The sequence below is a fragment of the Paramisgurnus dabryanus genome, chromosome 22, assembly GCF_030506205.2.
Source record: "Paramisgurnus dabryanus chromosome 22, PD_genome_1.1, whole genome shotgun sequence".
Lineage (NCBI taxonomy): Eukaryota > Metazoa > Chordata > Actinopteri > Cypriniformes > Cobitidae > Paramisgurnus > Paramisgurnus dabryanus.
In genome coordinates, this window is record NC_133358.1 from 18,535,296 (window position 1) to 18,556,152 (window position 20,857).

General features: G+C 38.2%; 1 protein-coding gene across 1 annotated transcript in view; it reads right to left on the minus strand.

The window, feature by feature from the left end:
- Positions 1–20,857, minus strand: part of cntnap2a (contactin associated protein 2a) — a 431,066-nt gene that overhangs the window by 23,531 nt on the left and 386,678 nt on the right. Inside the window, exons 18-21 of the mRNA XM_065258074.1 lie at positions 18,923–19,159; positions 14,036–14,269; positions 12,113–12,246; positions 3,275–3,368 (exon numbers count right to left, since the gene is read on the minus strand). Of these exons, the coding sequence (XP_065114146.1) occupies positions 3,275–3,368; positions 12,113–12,246; positions 14,036–14,269; positions 18,923–19,159 (699 nt within the window). The remainder of the gene's footprint in view (positions 1–3,274; positions 3,369–12,112; positions 12,247–14,035; positions 14,270–18,922; positions 19,160–20,857) is intronic.

The window sequence follows — 20,857 nt, forward strand, 5'->3', positions numbered from 1 at the left end:
AACTAAAATATTTTTTGAATGATTGAGCCAAAACCAAAAAGCGTTAGGTTGTGTCCCGCTCTCCCCTACTATCATAACATTCAGATCGAATGCAATGATTGAACAAACAGTTTATGGTCCTACGGCTTCCATAGACAATATATATATTTTTTTTTTGGTTTTTAGCGACATCTAACCAACGATTCAGTCTACAGCTCACCTCTCCCTTTCGAAAAGCATAGTGAAGCTACGGTAGCCGCCACAGGACAAACACGTTATCGTCTGAGACAACAAAGTGACAAAACTCGCTCAATAGAGCAGTTTGTCCGCTTAGGGCTACTGTAGAAACATGATGGTGACTTCCATGTAAGGGGACCTGTGGTGTATGCAGATAAAACCGGCTCATACTAAGGTAATAAAAACAATATAGTTCATTATTTAAAGTCTTTATACACCACTGATAATATAGTTATGTATATTATATTGCATTTCTGTCAAGAGATCCTTCTTAAAGTTCCACAATGTACCTTCAAATAGGCTAGTACGATTAAAACAAACTGAATGTAGCCACGTATTTCTCATGTTCTTTCAATATCACTGGGGATACAACTACTATCAACACATACCAGGGTTCCCACACCTTAGTTAACTTCATTTTCAAGGACCTTTCAAGGACTTTCCAGGTGCAAATCCCCCTCAAATTCAAGGACTAAATGTGGGGACACATTTCAAATGAGAGCAAGGTTACATTGTGTTACCCTTTTAAGATATATTGTAACTGATATTTTTTGATATTTTGAGGGAACTTGCACTGCGTCACTGCAGTGACACTTTGGGGACGCCTCCAGGGGTAAGTGCATCTGAATGTGTATATCAAATTCAACCAATGGTGAGGCTTAACGGCAAAGACTGGGTGACGCGGGAGCCAGGAAGTATAACGCTATCTGAAATATTGCCAAAGACGGCATTACAGGGACGCAGGAAGTATGGCAAGGGAGACACAGCGTCTCGTTCCCTTCTCAGGGAACAACAGTTACATATGTAACTGGAGACGTTTTCATGTGTCAAACTCAACTATGCAAAAAAGCATTTTGGTATGAATCAACATTCGCATACAGAAGATATAAGCATTTAAAGCAAACATGATGATATCCTATTCCAGAAAACTTCTTGCAAAACTTTCCAAGGCCTTGAATTTTTTCCCCCAGATTCACAAACTGTTAAGGATTTCAAGGACCCGTGGGAACCCTGACATACAGAATAGAAACACAGTTGATATGTGATATATCACAGCCCACAGACACAGAGAGCAGCCCCAGCTTAATGTCTGAATTAGTCTGATTTTTTAAAACTGCACAGGCTCTGCATCAGTCAACAGAAGATGAAATCAGCAGTCCACATTATCCATCACACCACATTTACATTTATGTATTATCTGATGCTTTCATCCAAAGCGATATACAGTAGATTCAATGCAAACTTTTTATCAGTATCTTTGCTCTGTGGGGATCGAACCTATGATCCTTGCGCAGCTAATGCAATGCCCTACAAATTAAGCTTCAGTTCACACACAAATTTTCTTCCAGGTCTCCTGACGTGAAAGATTGAGGTTGCCAGTCCTTCTACCTACTCCCAATAACTGTAATGTTATTATATATTTAATTTATATTATTAACATACTGTAAAATCGGGACATTATGAGAAATAGGAAGCAGACGGATACTTGCTACATATCACTGGCCTGATGGGACTATGGCCATATCCTGTGCACGTAGCATAGTAAATATTCCCATAGCTAACAGGTATTGGTGCAGGTCAAGCGTGGACATTGCATCAGGCAGGGCATGCTGAAAGACTCTGGATTATTTATGGGACGGTGGTCTCTGGATATAAATCTTTGATCAGGCAGGTAGGGCGGTGGGGAGACATAACTCATCATTTCAACACAGAGAGGGATTATGAATTGGTGGTGCAGGGGCCCCAAAGAGTCTTTATATTCAGGTAAACCGAGTGATGGAGGCCAATGTTATTGCTCAGGGGATCATATACCTTAGCAGATGAGACTTCATGTAGTCTCAGCTATGTGTCACGTGAGATGCAGATCAGATAATTTGTCTCCATTTGATCTTTTTTTTACCTCACTTCTGTCTAGAATAAACAATTGAGGTTTTCAGGAGTGATTTGTTCGCCTCTGCCTATGGCAGTTTACATGATTTAGCTGTCAGTCATTGTTGCTTATTAAACTTGAAAGAGATTGTTAAACCAGGTATGCGCAATGTCTGAACTAAATCCTAATAAAATGCAAAATTAAAATTTTAATTAATATGAAGAATATTCAGCATTCAACACTGTCAGCTTTGGGTATGAGCCGACTGAAAGCAGGTGCTTGTGTGACAGGTGTAATTACCAGACTAACTGTCTCCTGCTATTGAAAAGAACAGCGGGTCACTTTGCTGTTTTTGGCATGTCAGCACGCAGAGGGGAATTGAATGTAATGGGGCTGGTTGGTGCCTCATTGATATTCATTGAGGGACGTGCAAAGAAAGTGCATCTCTGTTACATTGTCTCCAGGTAAGAGACCTTTCAGTGATTGTCCTAACAACACTGATATCTTTAGAGGACATCCAAGGACACAAATACAAGAAGGAATACAAAATGCAATATCTATCTATGATTAAAGGGTTAGGTTTTAAACATCTACTCTCCAGACCTCCTATACAAAGTCCTTTTAATGCTAGGACAACAGTTATAACAAATTAGACAGCACATGGTATTTATGTGTTTTACATTATGAAAATAAAAATTTAATAAATTGTATCTTTATATAGCAATTATATGTGTGTAACAAGAGTACCGAATAAGCCCGTAAATCATAGATTACGTGCAGACAGATTTTTTTTGTATTAAATCAGATGTGTGCACTCAAATTGCATTAAATTATTGCACAAAATTATTCATTAGCACCATCTAGTGTTTAAACAGCAGAAATACACAGCAATTTTTGTATTGATGCAGGGGCATGCAATTATCCGTTAGCATCATCTAGTGGTTAAACTGCAGAAATACACAATATTCAATATTTCTGCCAGAAAACATTTTTTTTTGGATAGCAAATTTCCATTTAACTACAAAAAAACTACAAAAAAATGAACAAAATTAACATTAAATTAGACAAAAACTACAACTCAATATCTATTAGCATTTTTATTAGGTAGAGGGTTTACTGATATTAAATTTGCTGATTCAATCAGAACTTGAGGTGAATCAAAGCCTATGGAGCAGAAGGAGGACTTACCAAAGACTTGTCCCAGGAAGAGAGACTTGACCAGGTTGAACTGTATGTCTGAGGCCTCAGGCAGGGTGTAACTGACTGGTGGATAATGATCCAGCTACAAAACACATACACAGGTTATAAGGACTGAAAACAGTAAAACACAGTATCATGTTTAATCCCATTCTCACATATTAAAAATGGTATTGGTGCCATCTACTGGATTGGATTGGAAAACTTAATTTATCCCTTTAAGGGGAAACTCATTAGCCACTGTTGCACAATACAAACACCACAAATAGACAAATAAACATTAAAAACAACAACAATCAGTACATACAAATATTACACAACTTCATTAAAAAACCTCACTGCTAAAAATACTTTATAAATCGTTCTGTAGGCATTAATAGTCTTCCACTAAATGAGCTTTTTAGTTAACAAAAAAAAAAAATATATATATGTAATGGATGGCATTTGTAACACAAAATGGAAAAACATTTAATCAACATCCTATCCATACAATTATGAAATCTCCACACCTGGGACTTTTATTTATTGCTGTTTAATACTTACGTATACAATTTGGAAATCATATATACATCGTAGGAAATATATAATGTGTTATACTGCAAAGTTACCATGCTAATTATTATTTATGATATCTGTGGAGATAAATAAAACTTCGCAAATCTGCTGATTTGATCCATTCATGTCCTGACCACCAGGCTAGAGATTTTTAAACATCCTTTATCCACACTTACTAGTCTATCAAATAATATCTCAAATATATTGTTTTGTGAAATAAAAGGATGCTTTGTTATATTGTTTATGCGATTATAACGAATCACACGATCATTTTATACGCAGCAGTCAGCAGCTGCAGCACACTCGGATCCGACCGCATACATACTGTAATAAACAGGCGTTCGGCGGCTTTTTACATCACGACAGACTATGCCATTTGAGGAGGAACCGCTCATTGATCACCGTATTTTTATAAATCCTGTACATGTTTGGACCTGCCGAACAGGTTGAGCACTTTCATATACTTTGTTGAGCAGAGAGGCTGCACTTTGACCAGCGGGCTGCGGGAACCGGCGCACATCACGCCGCCAGACGGTGTTGTTAACTCGAAATGTATAACTATTATCAGATCGATCCACCGGGAAAGTCCCGACTCTCTCGATTGCCATTCCGCTACTGGCTGTAAGAAAGTGAGTGCGTTTGGGTCGCTGGTCCCCGTGAACAGATGTGACGTGCCTCACTCACCTTCCTGGATTAGAGACATGCTGCCAAAACCGTTTGTGCTGAAGATCGCATAAAGTTACACCCATTTCAGGCAGGATCATGGACCCCCTCAAGCCAGCATGCACGAGTATGTTAATTGTTTGTTTACTTTCTACACGAAGATATGCTAACGTTATGCTATCTGGCTGTCTGCCTATCTCTCTATACTAGCCTATCCATCTGTCTGTCTGTCTGTCTGTCTGTCTGTCTATCTATCTATCTATCTATCTATCTATCTATTTATCTATAATCTGCGCTATCAGAACTGTACTTTACTCGTCTTTCTATAATCATTCTCAATGCTCTCAATGCGGCTTTGGTAAATTCTCTCCCCAGCGTGACGTCATACAGTGCGTTGTGGGGGAAAGGAGAATCATTGCAAACCGCTGTACTTTTTCATACTTTTTCGGGTTTTGTGATACCCAACAACATAAAATACAATGGATAACACTTTAAATGGTTATTACACACAAGCAAGTTGCACAAATTCGTAAAAAAAAGAACCTGCAACACACACTTTAAAACGTAACAAATATAATTACTTAAAAATTATATACCGTTACCCTTCATAAGTATTGGGACAGTAAAGAGACAATAGCCCAGTTTGCTCTGGATACTTTTGTAAGATGATTATTAGGCAAAAGTACAAAATATTTGATTATGTTTTAACACATACATGCTTTACTAACAAAGAACAACAACCTTTCATCCTGATGTATGTGTGTTGTCACTAAATGCAAGGCTTAGACCGCAGAAGCAAATGATAAAAACATACACAAGCCATTTTCAGATGGGAAAATAGAAATGATCTGAAGCAATAAAATGAAGTAACAGATCTCAAAGACTGCGGGAGATTGTTCCAATCAGAAGGGGCTTTACTGAAAAAAAGAAATTGTTCATGTCTTAGTGAGTAAGATTATGTATATGGAAACAAATACTGTTTTAAATATGAAGGACAACAGTGTCATCGGCATAAAGATGTATAGAACAATTTAAGCATATTTGAGATCATTAAAAAAAAAGTAATGGTCCCAAAGGGGAACCTTGCAGAACACCTTTATCAACAATCAAATAATCGGACTGAAAACCTTGCAATGCAACATACTGACACCTGTTATGCAAATAAGCATTAAAGCAAAGAAGGGCTTTTCTAGACTAACCAATAGAAGACAATTTATCAAGAAGAGGATAATGATTAACCATATCAAAAGCATTTGAAAGATCAATAAAAATAGCACCAGTAGCTTGGCCTTTGTCAAAGGATGAGAACACATAATTTGTAAATTTTAAAAGAGCAGTAGAAGTAGATCTGAAACCAGACTGAAATGGTGATAGAATATGCAGTGAACTCATATAGGAAGATAACTGATTAAATAGAAGTTTCTCCAAAATTTTCATAACAGAACAAACAATAGAAATCAGACAGTAATTGTTCATATCGGATGATTCACCACCTTTGACAGAGGGAAAACTCTAACACATTTCCATATAGAAGGAACAAAACACGTTGACAAAGACAAATTAAATAAATCAGCAAGATACATAAGTACATGAGCAGCAGATATAATTTTAACTTCATTATCCCAATACTTACAGAGGGGACTGTATGTGTTACTGCATACACAACTATAAGGTACAAAAGCTGGCACTGCACTGTAAAAAATTCTTAGCTGCCTTAATTTTTTGTTTAATCAACTCAGATTTAGTCATTTCAACTTAATATTATTTATTTTGACTAAAGAATAGAGTTCAAATAAGTCAACTTAATTTTATAAGTTGTAGCAACTTATCTCTTATCAAGTTAAATAATAGTAAGTTGAAATTTGTTTGAAATGAACAAACAAAAAAATTATGGCGGCAATACAATTTTTTTTTTACAAAGGGGTTCTCATATAAAAAAATACAGTTTTGTATATTGGTATCAAATGTGTACATATTTGTACCTAAATTGTACAATTCAGGACCTTTTTAAAGGGAACTGTCCCACTGACAACTTTTGTACCTTTCTTTCCTTTATAAAAGTGTTTAAACATTTTTATTTTGCAATTAATGCACCTTAATTCACCGTAAGTCGCTTTGGTAAAACCATCTGCCAAATGCATAAATATAATAATATGTAATATAATAAATATAAACATTAAGTAAATGTGCTTTTGTTATTCTGGTAGAGCACTGTGCTACCAATGCACAGGTCATGGGTTTAATTCCAGGAACACACATACTGGTATAAAAGTATAAATTAAATGGACTGTAAATCGCTTTGGATAGTGTCTGCCAAATGCATGAATGTAACGCTTTTAATTTCAAAGCAATGATACATACACACACACACACACACACACACATAGTTCAGTGACAGTTTTAATTACCCTGTTACTGTTGATTCACGTGAACTCCTAATAAGCATGAGGCATCTCAGCCGCTGTATTAAAAATAATTATTTCCGCCAAATTACTTTTTTGTGCTTGAAGACACGGCTGCTCATCAAGTCTCCTCTGTGTTGTGAAAGTGGCTCCCTCATCGCCACACAATGCCGTGAATACAAATGAGGCTAACAGAAAGAAACACAGGCTCAGACACAATAGCGTTCTTCTGACATATTTCAGCTCTAATTTGTTCCACTGATGTTGACGGACTGATACAAGCAGGCATGTTTATTCAGACGCCTCCCAGGTGCTCAAAAAAATTGTCCAGGGAAGCCCTCTTTCCATCGCGTAACACATCACTCTCCAGAAACCTTGTCCAATTGCATTTCTGAATCTCATATCTCATGCTCTTGTGTTTTTGCTGCTGCTAACAGGGGAGGGCGTGTTGCTGTTTATCAGTGGGATAATGTGACCAAATTAAATTGCTTGCAGCCTGTTTACCTTTATCTCTGGAAACTAATGGGCGGTAGGGATGTAGGTAAGACTCAATGAGAGAGAGAGAGTGAGAGAGAGAGAGAGAGAGAGAGAGAGAGAGAGAGAGAGAGAGAGAGAGAGAGAGAGAGAGAGAGAGAGAGAGAGGCTGTCCCCTGTGGTGATGTGGCCCCGGTTTGACGCGGTTAGCGCTAATGAGCCCTGCTGTGAGCCTATAATTAATTTCCATCCAACAAGCTGCCTATCTGACAGAAGCCTATCCTACACCGCGGCCACCCAGAGAGGGACACTCGGCCCGGGAGGCAACATCAGCTTTACAGGGGTGTCTGCTATTCTGTCAGCCTTGAATTATAGCTGCAACCCCATTGAGAGAACAATTCAGAGAAAAAGAGACAACAAACAAATGCAGAAGATATCAGACAATAAGAAGAAAATAAAACAATATTAATGAGAATTAGGCAGCTTAGTGCCTCTTAAATATCTGTAAAACATTAATTTATAAAAAAATGAATATTTTTATAAATATATCAGTTTTATTATTTTATAAAACTTTACAATAGGGGGCGATCTTTCAACCTCTTTTAGAATAGCTTGACTCTCATCATGACTAGCAGACAACTGCAACTATAAAAGCTCTGTCCCGGGGTCCTCCACATTACTTTGATAGCAAGCTGACCTGACACGATGGTAAAAAAAACCCTCAATGAATTTATTACTCTAAATGAATAATGTATTCCTAAATGAAATGGTGCTTTGCTATTTGCCTTGGGGTTTAAAAGCAACTAAAAGATCAAGTACAACGGTGATTGCTTTGTCTACATGGTTGTTGTTCTTTTAGTTATGTTTTGACCTTTCCCTGTCTGATTCAGAAAGGGTATGATGCTTCATTTATCATCAGGTGCGGGTGTGTGGAAAGGTCAGATGGATTGCTGTTATCAGCTCTCCTATCCCTTTTAAAGCAAACTATTCCTGAAAATGCACAGGTGATAAAAACCTCAGCAGTATTACAGAATCTGATTGGTCAGAATCTGGTATTTTTATAGCATTACGGTACATATTTGTATAGTGTTTATACATGGATTGACATTAAACTCATTACCCGTCAGCCTTTTTTTTTTTTTTTGAAGTTGCCTACCAGCATTTTTATGATTTTCACAAAAGTAAAAAAAACCTTCCAGGAAAATTTTCTTCTAAAAATATATAAACATACAAATATATCAAATGAAAGAACAAACCCTCTGCTTTCAAACAAACAATAAACAACAAACAAAATGGGAAAAAAACTTTCATCCTATCTATATTTTTTCTCTGCTGATAAACCTTTAAATATGGGTATTTTTCTTCAAAAAAATGGAATTTTGTTCAGAGATCAGATTCAGAATGATTATCATAACATACACATAGTTTAAAATTAATAAATAATGTTTTGTTTCAGTTTTTTTTAATAAATTGGGTAAGAACGACATTTAGTGGATAAACGCAATATTACAGATTACCTTAAAACCTCATCAGGAACATTTTCATGCAAATGTTTTTTCTTAATTGACGAGATAAATCGTCAATGGCGGGGAAAGAGTTAATTTCAAGCCAATAACGCTGTGCAATTCTTATATACAACATACATTTTTATGATAAAAATATGATAATGATAAAATTGATGAAGAGACTACATACAAAAAAAGACAGAAAGTGATAGCGTTTTAAATATGATTTAAAACTATTTTAGCCTTAACCCATTTACTCCTAAAACGCCTAAAACCTATGTTATTCTAGGATAAATACCCTTATCTACAGAGGGTTTTCAGAAAAAAAGACTAAGAATTGTCAACGTCTACCAAAAACGTAATATCGAAGCCTCTGTAGCACTTTAGAAACATGAAATAAAAGTAACCGGGGGTAGATGTTTCTCCATGCAGCATCAGGCGCAAATGGGTTAAGTTACAGAGTCTATCTATTAAAATATTAAGATCAGACAAATCAAATTTACATTTTATATTTCTATTTCATTAATAGCTCAAACAAAATCATAAGTGGCTTTGGTCTTGGGAGGCAGTGCCCCCCCTGTCCCCCGAACTCCACCTATGCAATGCAATAATCTAAAATTTGATTATGTTTGTTTTGAAAGCATACTTGGTAACTTCTCCTCTTGCAGTAGGCGTATAGCGCTTTGATGAATATATACAGTACTGTGCAAATGTTTTATGGTGCATTCAGACCAGCCGCGGTAGAGGCGTCAAGCGGGAGTGAATTCAATGTTAAGTCAATGTAAAGACGCATTGACGCGCATCTGGAGATCTCGCTGCGCGAATGAGGCGTTTAGCACGGAGCGGTAGACGCGTTTTCGCCTAATTCGCACGTCTAGTTCAAGGGTGCCGCGAATGGAGTGTTGCCGTGGGAAACGCGCAAGTTGAAAAATTGGAACTTTGGCCGAAAAACGTGCCCCGTTAACCAATCAGGAGCTTCTCTATTAGTTACGCGTTTACAGAAAGCGAACGGAGTTGCAGAAGCCCCTCCCATGACGTGAATTTCCGCGTGAATGTCTCGATAACTAGAATTTCAGGTGTAAATGAAGTGAATAAACCCTAAATGGATTTGCCTCAAACGCGGTTGGTGTGAACCCACGGGTGGCCACCACCACCAGATTTGTTGTTTCAGAAGTTTTAATGTCCATCCAAATGTATTTTTCAATGCATTTTATTAAGATACAAACGGAAAATACAGAAAATTTACAAAAAATTAAAAAAATTATTTTCAGTGACCTCTCTTCTCTTGACATTAAACAGATCTTGAGCATTTTTGAGCAGAATTAATTAAAAAGCCTAATTTCTTTGATGTTAGAAATTAGGATTTAATTTTATTTATTTAATTTTATTCTATTTTCCTTTTTCTTTATCTGTACATTCTTAAAAAAAAATGATTGTACCAACCAACCCTTGGCTATGTATACTGTGTTGGACTTGATGAGACTATTTCCATTTGTAAGTCGCTTTGGACAAATAAATGTAAATGTATTTAGGTTTAAGAGATCCTGCAGTTTCCTGCTATTTCTCAAGTGGAAGGGGTCAAATATATGGGTTAAAACACAACAATGGTCCAAAATAAAAGGCCCTTTCAGTTGAAATATACCAAAGTAAATGCTAAATTAAATATATCAAGTACGGACTTATCTTGTTTTGGAACAAAACTCTTCATAAATGTCCGTATTACATTAGGAGAGCAACCAATGAGATATCATCAATTTATAATGTCAATTGAAGTAGCGCTGTGAAAGCAACAGCATGTCCAATTTGAAAAAGCACCAAATTTAGGCATCATTTGTCCATTTGACCAGCAAATCGCCTGGTCATTCTTTTGTCATTTTTTCAAAATGTTAGAGACGTTGTGAATCTGAAAATGAATATGACAACTTTTTTAAAATACAATTTGCAGATTGTACCGGTGCTCCGTCCACAAAAGAGGCATTCACAACAGTGATACTAACATACCACTAGTGTCATGCACACATACACTGAAATCGCCATACCCGCATAGGTCAAGGTGTGAAAAATGTCTCTGGGTTTCTATTTGCTGCAATGTCAGCGTGCTTTTCGAGGGCTATAAAAACAGGGTAAACAGGCTATGGTCTCTCTTTCTATATGTGCCAGGCTTCTAGTGCTAGTCTGCAAGATCTCACACTTGGTAGAGTTTTGTCAGGAGAAGTGAAATAAAGCTGAATTAAAGAGAGCTACAGCCTTGCTATAAGACCCACAGGCTTATCTCAGCGTTGTGCCTCATGCTTTCAGACAGCGGGAATTTGATCATTTGATTTAAAAGACTGAAACAGAGAAGGCAGAGGGAATCAACAAGACAACAGAGCCTGCACATTTGCAGACAAGGTCACGGTATATCTGACATGCTATCTGCACATCTGTCGTTCATTATTGTTCTCCTGACGCATGTGTCATAGTGACGGTATAGAGGAGAAAGGTGATGCAGAGGATCAAACAGCTCCATCACCTGAGTATTTGCGCACATCCTACAGATCGGTGTGGTGGATCTCAAGTTTCCCGTGATCTTGATTACCCTGTTATCGCTCCATCTCGCCGATGCATCCTGCTTATCGATCACACGGGCCGCCGCTCGCCCCACCATTTAGGACATAATAAAAAGCTAACGTGTGCACTGATTCCAAGTTCAGGGATCAATATAGGCTTTCAATTATCCTGCTTCCGTACTGCAGATGGGAATGCATAATGGCTACAGCTTGCATCATGCATGTTTTAAACAAGTTCGCATTGGCATGTTATCAATATGGTAATATGATAATAGAGGAGGAGAGGGCCCTGAGCTTGGAATTTTAGCCCGAACTCTACCCTCTTCAACTGGGATAGATATATCATCAGAGAGTAATGTGATGGGGTGGAGGGGGGAAGCTTTGCCACGGGATCCGATATGCTTTGAGCTCAAATAAAAATGGATAAACAATCATATGCTTACAATGCCAATATAAGGTAGATAAATATTCTCTTTTGTCAAAATTTTACTTGCTCCATTCCAACGTGCTTGCCAGCATAATGGCAAAATCAAATGGAAAGATAAATGTAGAAGGTTGGGAACCACTACAACACAGTTTGGTGTTACCATGTTCCTTAGTTAACTACACAGACACCAGCCTGGAGCAGTAACCACTACACTGGTAATGTACAGTATGTTAATGTATGTAAGTGTGTTTTACCTGTATCTCAATGTCTCTCTCGACTCGAGATATGTTGATGGTGTGGGGCTGCCCGTTGGCCAGGTTCCTCTGGTCGATATCAATGGTGAAAGGATCTCTAAGACCACCCAAGTTATAACGCAGCTGTAGGGTGCCTGAGCAAATTTGGTTGAGACAGAGAATAAGAAAGAAATGAGAATAGGTTATGATCACATCGACCCGGTTCTTCTGGATCAGAGTCTAAAAAAAAGATAAATGTATGATATTTAATTGATGCGATTGGGAATAAGTATGTCTGCTCCTTGACATACAGTACTATAATTCCCCTACTGGACAGTTCTGCACAGTCATATACTGTACACACTAGAGGCCAACGGGCCACAGAACAGAACAGAGGCTCATTTGGGTTACAGCTCTGGCTCTTGAGATAAATCTGCTCACAGACTACAGAGATAAATTCATGGGATTGGGCAGCTTAACAAAAGCAATTAAGTACATTCAGTTTAGTGTCTGCTTTAAATTTTATGGAATGGTCTTCAGTGAAAACATTGCTCTACAAATTAAACAAGTTGTGCTTAAATCTGTGTTTAAAGTGAAAATGTGTCCCTGAATGGATTAAGGAGCTTTCCTTTAAATGCATCAAAGTGTCTTCCTTCTGCCAGCAAACAGGGATGGGATTTCCTGTGCTCCGTCATTTGACATATGGGTCATTCTACAAAAAAGGTGGAAATGCTTCTCCCTTGCTTTTGCAGACCCCTTAATCATTTAATTTGACCCAATAATCCCATAATGATATATATTTAATAAATATAGACTGTCCTTAAAATGATGAGAGTTTATTTATTTAATTTTCTTTTTTTTTACTTTTTTTAAATGTCTGGCCCTGAAAATTGCCCTGTCCCTTTGATCATACATGGAAGTTGAACTGTGTACTTATTATTTAAAACCAAGTTTTTTGTAAAACAAATCAAATTTACATTTAAAACGCCGCCATCTTAGACTCCTCTGTATTCAGGAGAGAGTATTAGCGTAGTGTATGCACTTTTCTTAGTGACGTATGAAAAATTAGGAGCAGCAGCAGAGTAGCCTCCGTAGGCTGCGTAAGCCCTCATCCTGAATGCGGACGTGACTAAGATGGTGGCGCTACCGGAAGGTAGTTATTTTCGTTAATAAAGTTTTAAATATGGATATTTCTACAACAACACCGCGCGGATTACCCTCAGAAGACCTTTCTTTATCATCCTGGAGCCGTTTGGATTTATTTTGTGAAGGATGTACGCACTTTTTTTGGACTTGAAGGTTGTGGACTATGGGTGGACCCCGTAACATTACATTTAATCAACTGAAAGATCTAAAACATTTTCTAAAATATCCAAAAATGTGTTTGTCTGAAAAACGATGGACATATGCAACTCAGACAGCGGGGGGGTGAGTACATCATGGGTTTAATATCATTTTTGGCCGAACTATCCCTTTCAGTGATGTAGAATGATGAGCCTGTGAACTAGATGCACGTTGCCTTGTTCTGTTCATTTAGCCTATACAGCCTTCCAGGTATGTTCAGTCTGCTATTGTGTATCGTGTAAATAACTGATAATGTTACGTTAATGTATAGACATCTATTCAGCCTGCTGTTCTGTGTGCTATTGTTTAGTTAAATAACTTAAATGTCTGTTCTTCGGCTTGGATTTTGTGAAATCATTTTCTAAATAAACTCGACGTGTAGTCCAGTGTGACTTATATATGTGTATTCGTCTTCATGACGCATTTTTGATTGAAGCGACTTATATTCTGGAAAATACGGTAATACTACAGTTGAATAGCCCTTTAACAGACAGACTGAATAAACTATACAGCAGCATATGGTTGAAGAGAATACAAAAGCAAAGAAACTACACATTTATTCTCTACAAAGCATACGGAAAAATCATCAACACATTTTACCGTTGTGACGAAGCACCACAGCCATATAGTCCTGCGTTTTAGAGCTGACATAAACCAGGACGCTGGGAGATGTGGAGGTACTAAAGCTGAAGGTGAGGTCTTCACGTGTGAAGTTGCTCTCTGTTGTACTGATCTGTGTTATGCTCTTGTCTTCCAGGCCGGAGGCTGCAGCCACCACGTCTGGTGTGAGGTTATATCTGACCAGTGTTCCTGCCTCAAAAAACCCTCCAACATCTGGAAAAACAGACGAAGATGTTTCCTCAGTGGTTTTATTGTATATTGAATACACTTGATTTTGGCAGTTTGAAAAAGCTACGGTGTCCCAACCATCCAACCAACAAACCAATCCTTAAAAATCAATCAATCAATCAACCCATACATCAATAATTCAATTCGATTTCCTGTTCTCTCAGAAAAAAGGTACAAATGTTGTCACTGGGACGGTGCCTTTTAAAAAATTCCTAATATTTACCAGTAATGCGCATATTGATCCAATATGAGTCATTTCCAAAAATACTTTTAGTGATATTCGGGTCGTGGTCGGTCGGGTCGTTTGCAATTTATATAGTTTACAATAATATAAAGAACACCCTATAGCAACTAGATCCTACATCTATGGCCCAATGACGCTACGATGAGCTACATTTAAAAAAAATGCGGGCCAGGAAGCGGGTCGGGTACAATATTAAATTTTTTTGCGGTCCAAGTTGCGGGAAGGTTAGTTAAAAAAATCGTCGGTCGGGTGTGAGTTGTTTATACATTGACCTGCCCATCACTGATATGTACCATTTTGGTAAAGTGTGTACCTTTGAACTACCAATATGCACCTTTTAGGTACAAAGGTGTACTTTTTATAAAGGTACCGCCCAAGTGACCGCCCAACCTTTGTACCTTCTTGTACCTTTTTTCTCTGAATCTCTGGTCCATTGGGGTCGGGAGTTACAAGACTAAATAAAAAATATTAAAAACAAATAAATGACAAAACTTATGAACAATTAATTCACAATTTAGTCAGTCTTTAATGATGAACTGTATGAGTATGAACTCTTTTCATGTTTTTCCACTTATAACAGAATAATGTAATTCACGATTATCTGTCAGTGTTTGTATTTGTTTGGTCTAACATGCTTGTGAATGGCTGACTTCATTTAGGTTCATTAGATAATGTTACTGTTAATTTCAATAAAAGATTAAAACCAAAATCTAATAAAAATATGCTTTGTAAATCATTTACATTTTATATTCATGCATTCGACTAAGGCTTTTTTTAAAATCGATTTACACTGATTATTTTTATTTTATTTAACAGGCTATGACATTTGTGTTGCTAATGCAATGCCCCACCAAATGAGCTAAAGAAACAAACATGACTTAAGATTTAGGGGGTTAGGATGTATGCAATTTTTGTTGACTGCCACCTGAAACTGTTTGAGAAGCACTATAGTGTTAAGACTTGGTAAGACTTGGGTTATAAATGGTAAATGGACGGCATTTATATAGCGCTTTCATAGCCACATTGCCATCCAAAGCGCCTTACATATTGCCTCACATTCACCCACATATTGACGGCAGTCAGCCATGCAAGGCGCCATCCAGCTCGTCAGGAGCAGCTGGGGTTAGATGTCTTGCTCAAGGACACGTCGACACTTGGTCAGGTGGAACTGGGGTTTGAACCACCAACCTTCCGATTTGTAGACCCGCTGCTGCCCCACAGCATTTAGGACTATAAATGTTGTTCCCTGATCAAAAATCATGGTCACCATTTGATAAACAGTGCATCTTGAGTGATGAACTGATATCTATCCTGGGCATCTGCAGTAAAGGACAGGAGACTGACATTATCCTCACGTTTTGTATTCATGAGGGGCTTCGGCAAAAGCTATAAAACAGACAGGACACCTTCTTATTACCTTTTTACTTGAGGGGAGAACAAAGGTCCTTACATGGATCGTTTAACCTGCTACGAAGAGTGTGCAAGTGTGCATGGATTTGTCTAACACGAGCAGTATCAACAACACAGGATTTGCTGCATATGGGGTGGAACAGAGAGAACCATGGGAAATCAAGATGGGTAATGAAGTAAATATACACAAGGGTAAAAAGAGAGCGAACGAACGTGACAAAGCCTACCCGTGCTGAATATCTCATGTACGCAGAGGACAAGGTGGATTTATCTGCTATTCACCGCATTCGTATTCTTCTATTTAGCCATGTAACCCACGGGATCAGGCAAATGAGCTTCGCAAAAACGCCGTATTGGGAGACGAAGAGAAAATCAGTGCCGAGACTGCAGAGTGGTTTAATTATTCGCTGTGAAGCCCTTGAGCATTCTGCACTATTTTATAAGGCTGCGCTGTGGGGTTCAAGAACAACAGAATTAAATTCCTTTTACATTTTTTAGATATTGAGTACAAAGTCAACTTTGGTGAATCATTTTGAAAATTTAAATCAACAAACTTTCAGCCCCAGGAGTGAATTATGTAGCTACTGTACCACACAGTACTGTACACTTCTGTCTATAATGATCACAGTGCAGTGTATGCTGTTTTATATAAGCATCGCTGTAGCTCAGATGTTGGAGCATTACGCTAACAGCTCAATTGCGCAAAAGTCATGTATTCGATCCCAAAGAAATGCACATATTGATAAATATATACTGTGTATAATATAATTACTGGTGTATAAAGGCCTTACAAAACAAACTGTATTGTTTTTATTACTTTAAAATGAGCCGTTTTAATCTACAGTATATACACCGCGGGTCATGTTTCATGGAAGTCGCATCATGTTTCTACAGTAGCCCTAAACGGACCAACTCTATAGAGCGCGTTTGTCAATACGTTGATGATATGTTTGTCGTTTGCCTGCTACCGTAGCTTCTCTATGCATTTCGAAAGGGAGGGGTGAGCTTTGGACTGAGCCATTGGTTGCAATTCACCGCTAAAAATTGAAAAAGCGGACCTTTAATTTATTAAAAAATATCCTAAATAAGATACAGATGCGGACAGCATTGAAACACATTCATGAGGAAGAAGTGAGAAAGTCTCAGTCTTTCTGGAGTGAAGGTGATGTGCATTATCGAGCGGCAGACATAAGGCAGCCTGTGGGAGAGACTGCACTGACCCAAGGCCACTGTATCTTAGAGAATTCATTATTGACTGCAATACCCAATACAGCACAAGTAAATATGTGTTAAATGGAAATGTGAGCTAAAACCTTGCAATTACAAGGCTGTTCATGCATATTTCAAGCAGAAGGAAATGGAGAAAGCTGAGGGCAAAGATGAAGGCTGTCACTCTCAGGGAATCACCATTTTTAACAAAAACCTTGAAGAGCAGTTGATGGAAAATGTGTGGTTTTCTGATGCCTTTAATGTTATCAGCATATTTAAATAAGTGGGTGGGGCTAGAAAGAGGTCAGGGTTTCAACTAGCACACATTACATGACATGACACGATGAAAGTTTAGGAAATTAGTTGTTTAGCGTCACATGATTTTAACATACTCGACAAGAAGTTAAAGGGAAACTCATTTTTTTTTTGAAAAAAAAAAATGCTAATTTTCCAGCTTGTCTAGAGTTAAACATTTGATTTTTACCATTTTGGAATCCTTTCAGCTGATCTCTGGGTCTGGCGATAGCACTTTTAGCATAGCTTAGCATAATCCATTGAATCTGATTAGACCATTAAGGGGATCGCACACCGGCCGCGCAGCTCAGCGCCGCACAGCGCCGCATCGCGTCGCCCCTAGCAGAACTCGGAGGTATTGTAAACCGGAAGTGCACATTAAATAACGCGAGCTTCGTCAGATAGCGTCTACTTCAAAATGCAAAATATACGTTAGCAGCCAATGTTAATCGTTAATGATTTGGGACAAATATGATGTTATTTAATGTTAAACTATGTGAGTGGCGCTGTGTGGCGCGACAGGGATTTGAGCAACTTCCTGAGTCACAGTTGGGCGGCGCGGACAGGCGCCGGTGTGCGTATACTCATAGAAAACAATGTGTTCAGTTGATTTAGAACGGCGCGGCGCTGAGCGGCGCAGCCGGTGTGCGATCCCCTTTAGCATCATGCTCAAAAATAATGATAATGATACTACGCAGTGCCCAAAAATAGTCCACTTGGTAACTTTCAATAGCAGGGGACTATTTTCAGGCGCTGCGTAATATCATTGCGCCTGATGCAGCCATGTTACAGCAGCAAAGTCCTTGATTATTGCGCCAGTTTGAGAGTATAGTTCCTAGCCATATCTGCCTAGAAAAGTGCAACTTTAAATTTTCTGTCAGTCTTAGTACACGATGTAACTACAGAAGAGTCAAGTTTTAAATAGGAAACATATCAAAACTCTTTGGTTATTTTTGAGCGCGATGCTAATGGTCTAATCAGATTCAATGGATTATGCTAAGCTATGCTAAAAGTGGTACCGCCAGATCCAGAGATCAGCTGAATTGATTCCAAAACAGTAAAAATCTAATGTTTAACTCTATCGGAGCTGGAAAATCAGCATATTTTCAAAAAAAAGTGGAGTGTCCCTTTAAGTTTTCTCAGTTGTGTATTTCCTATTTAAACAGGAAGTTAGGGTGAAACATATCAAACTGCTTTTTCTCTACAATAACCAATGGTTTTGTTTTTATTAAGTCATAGCGTTGCTACTCACTGCTAGTCAGCAGTAAGTGATATTGCAGGGAGGGAGCATTTTATTAGAAAACTGAAGGAGCAGATTGTGAGTTATTCCTATTTATACGTTTCATATTTCAAGTGCAAAAACTTTACAAAAATCTTGACACTCTAATTTGCATTCTGCACATTGAATTGTGAAGGTGGACTGTGGTTCACTGCATCTGATTTATAGAGTGTGAGGCATATAGAGTATGTTGGATACTGACCTTTAGAACAAAAAGGTCCATCATACGCTGTGGAGGTGCAGTCACAGGAATAGCCGTTGTATTTCTCCACACACTTGCCCCCATTACGGCAATACATCCCAAAACTGGTGCAGTGACCCGAGCACCCGGGCTTCACTCCAGGGGTGACGTTTGCTCTCTCCTCCAGGTCAAGGGTCACCCCGTTCATCTTGAGAGATCGGATGCATCCGAGAAATCCTCTTTGACCTCCGGATGCACCTGGATGAGAAATTTATGCATTTACTAGTCGATATTTTACTCGGCTAATAAACGCATAATTACACACAGTTGGCAGTGTACAAAATTACTTGATCAGTCATTTTCAGCGGAGGTCCGACAATAAGCTTGAAAACAAGGTTTGATGAGACTCATTAAGTGTTTTGTTTTATTCATTATTGTGTGTACCATTTAATAAAGCAGACCTTAGAGAAATTACACTGCTAGTAGATTTTCACTTCTGGGAGAAAATAAACTCTCACCAATTTTTAATGTCATGTTTAGACACCCATTTATTACAATATTTTGTCCATTTTCCAACCTAAACATAATCCTATACATAAAACACACACTCATTTGCTAAATTGAGAGGATAATGTACATCCAGGGCCTAAACTAACTGTTTGCCAGAGACTTGCGGAAGTTTTTCCTCCTTTTTTTAAACTACATCTGCATTACCTAAATATATTTAAGCAACACTATGCAATAATGTACTAACATTAGTTAGCTACTCCCTATTTATTCATCTTGGTAGATTTTAATAACATTAATCTAAACATTTTCAACTTCAAACATAACATACTGGGATGAATTGAAAGTGTGCGATCCCCAGCGCAGGCGAGAAAGGTCACTCGCCTCCGAAACTCCACCCTCCCGTAATGCGTCCTGCCATCGTCGACGTGTCGAAATTGCATAGGTACAGAGCTTGCCTATGCCAAGTTGTCAACCCTAACCCTAGTTTTAAGCCCACGTGTAATTTATCCCTTCGTCCTGTTTGTGGCCTACCCATTTTGGAAAATATATTGGTTTAATGAGGGAATGGGACAGCTCCCGTACAGGCCCGCTTGGTGGTACTTCTACAAAATCACAGAAACTGGTATTTCACGGGCCTGATAAACTGACTTGAACCGACAATGATCGCCTAACATTACCAAAGGTTAATAAATGCTGTAAAAATGTACTGTTCATTGAAAATGTATGCCTTTCGGTCTATTTTTTACAGCCATTCCTATTTAACATTACCCTTCTCACGTGTCTGTATCACATCTCTCTAATTTAATGTCATTGAAAAGCCGAGCATCATGTTTCAGTTTTGGTGGAGATTGTCTTCCTGCAGCGCAGAGCATAGCGACTAGATTATGCCGTCAAAGTATCGCGGGAGCGATTCATAAGAACTGTTTTCGACTATTTCTCCCTATACCTTGATCTCATAATCACCTGTGGTCTGCCGACAATACCCATAAGTGCTATGCCTAAAATGTATAAAAATGTCACCAGCCAAATGGCGATTGACACTATTTCATATACTCGCCAGTGCTTTTACTTGCATTTGGCGCTTGGCAATGGTTAATTCTAGGCCCTGTGTGTCAGGAATGGTGGTGGATGAACCCAAGTGCAGACAGCTCTCAACTCAAAAAGACTTTTACTATAGAACAAAAAATCCCTCAAGGGGGTAAACAAGGCAAGACTGAAATAATAGCAAACATGACAAAACTAAAAAGACTCCTGACGATGACGTATACAAACACATACAATGATACCACAAAGACAAGAGACACAATGGCATTTAAATAGGGGAACTAATTAGGGGACAATAACAAACAGGTGAGGAAACTAATCATACAGTACATAATAAGGAAACAGGAGGGTAAGGTTAAGACTAAAGACAGGAGAGCACGTGCCACACATAACACATAGGTC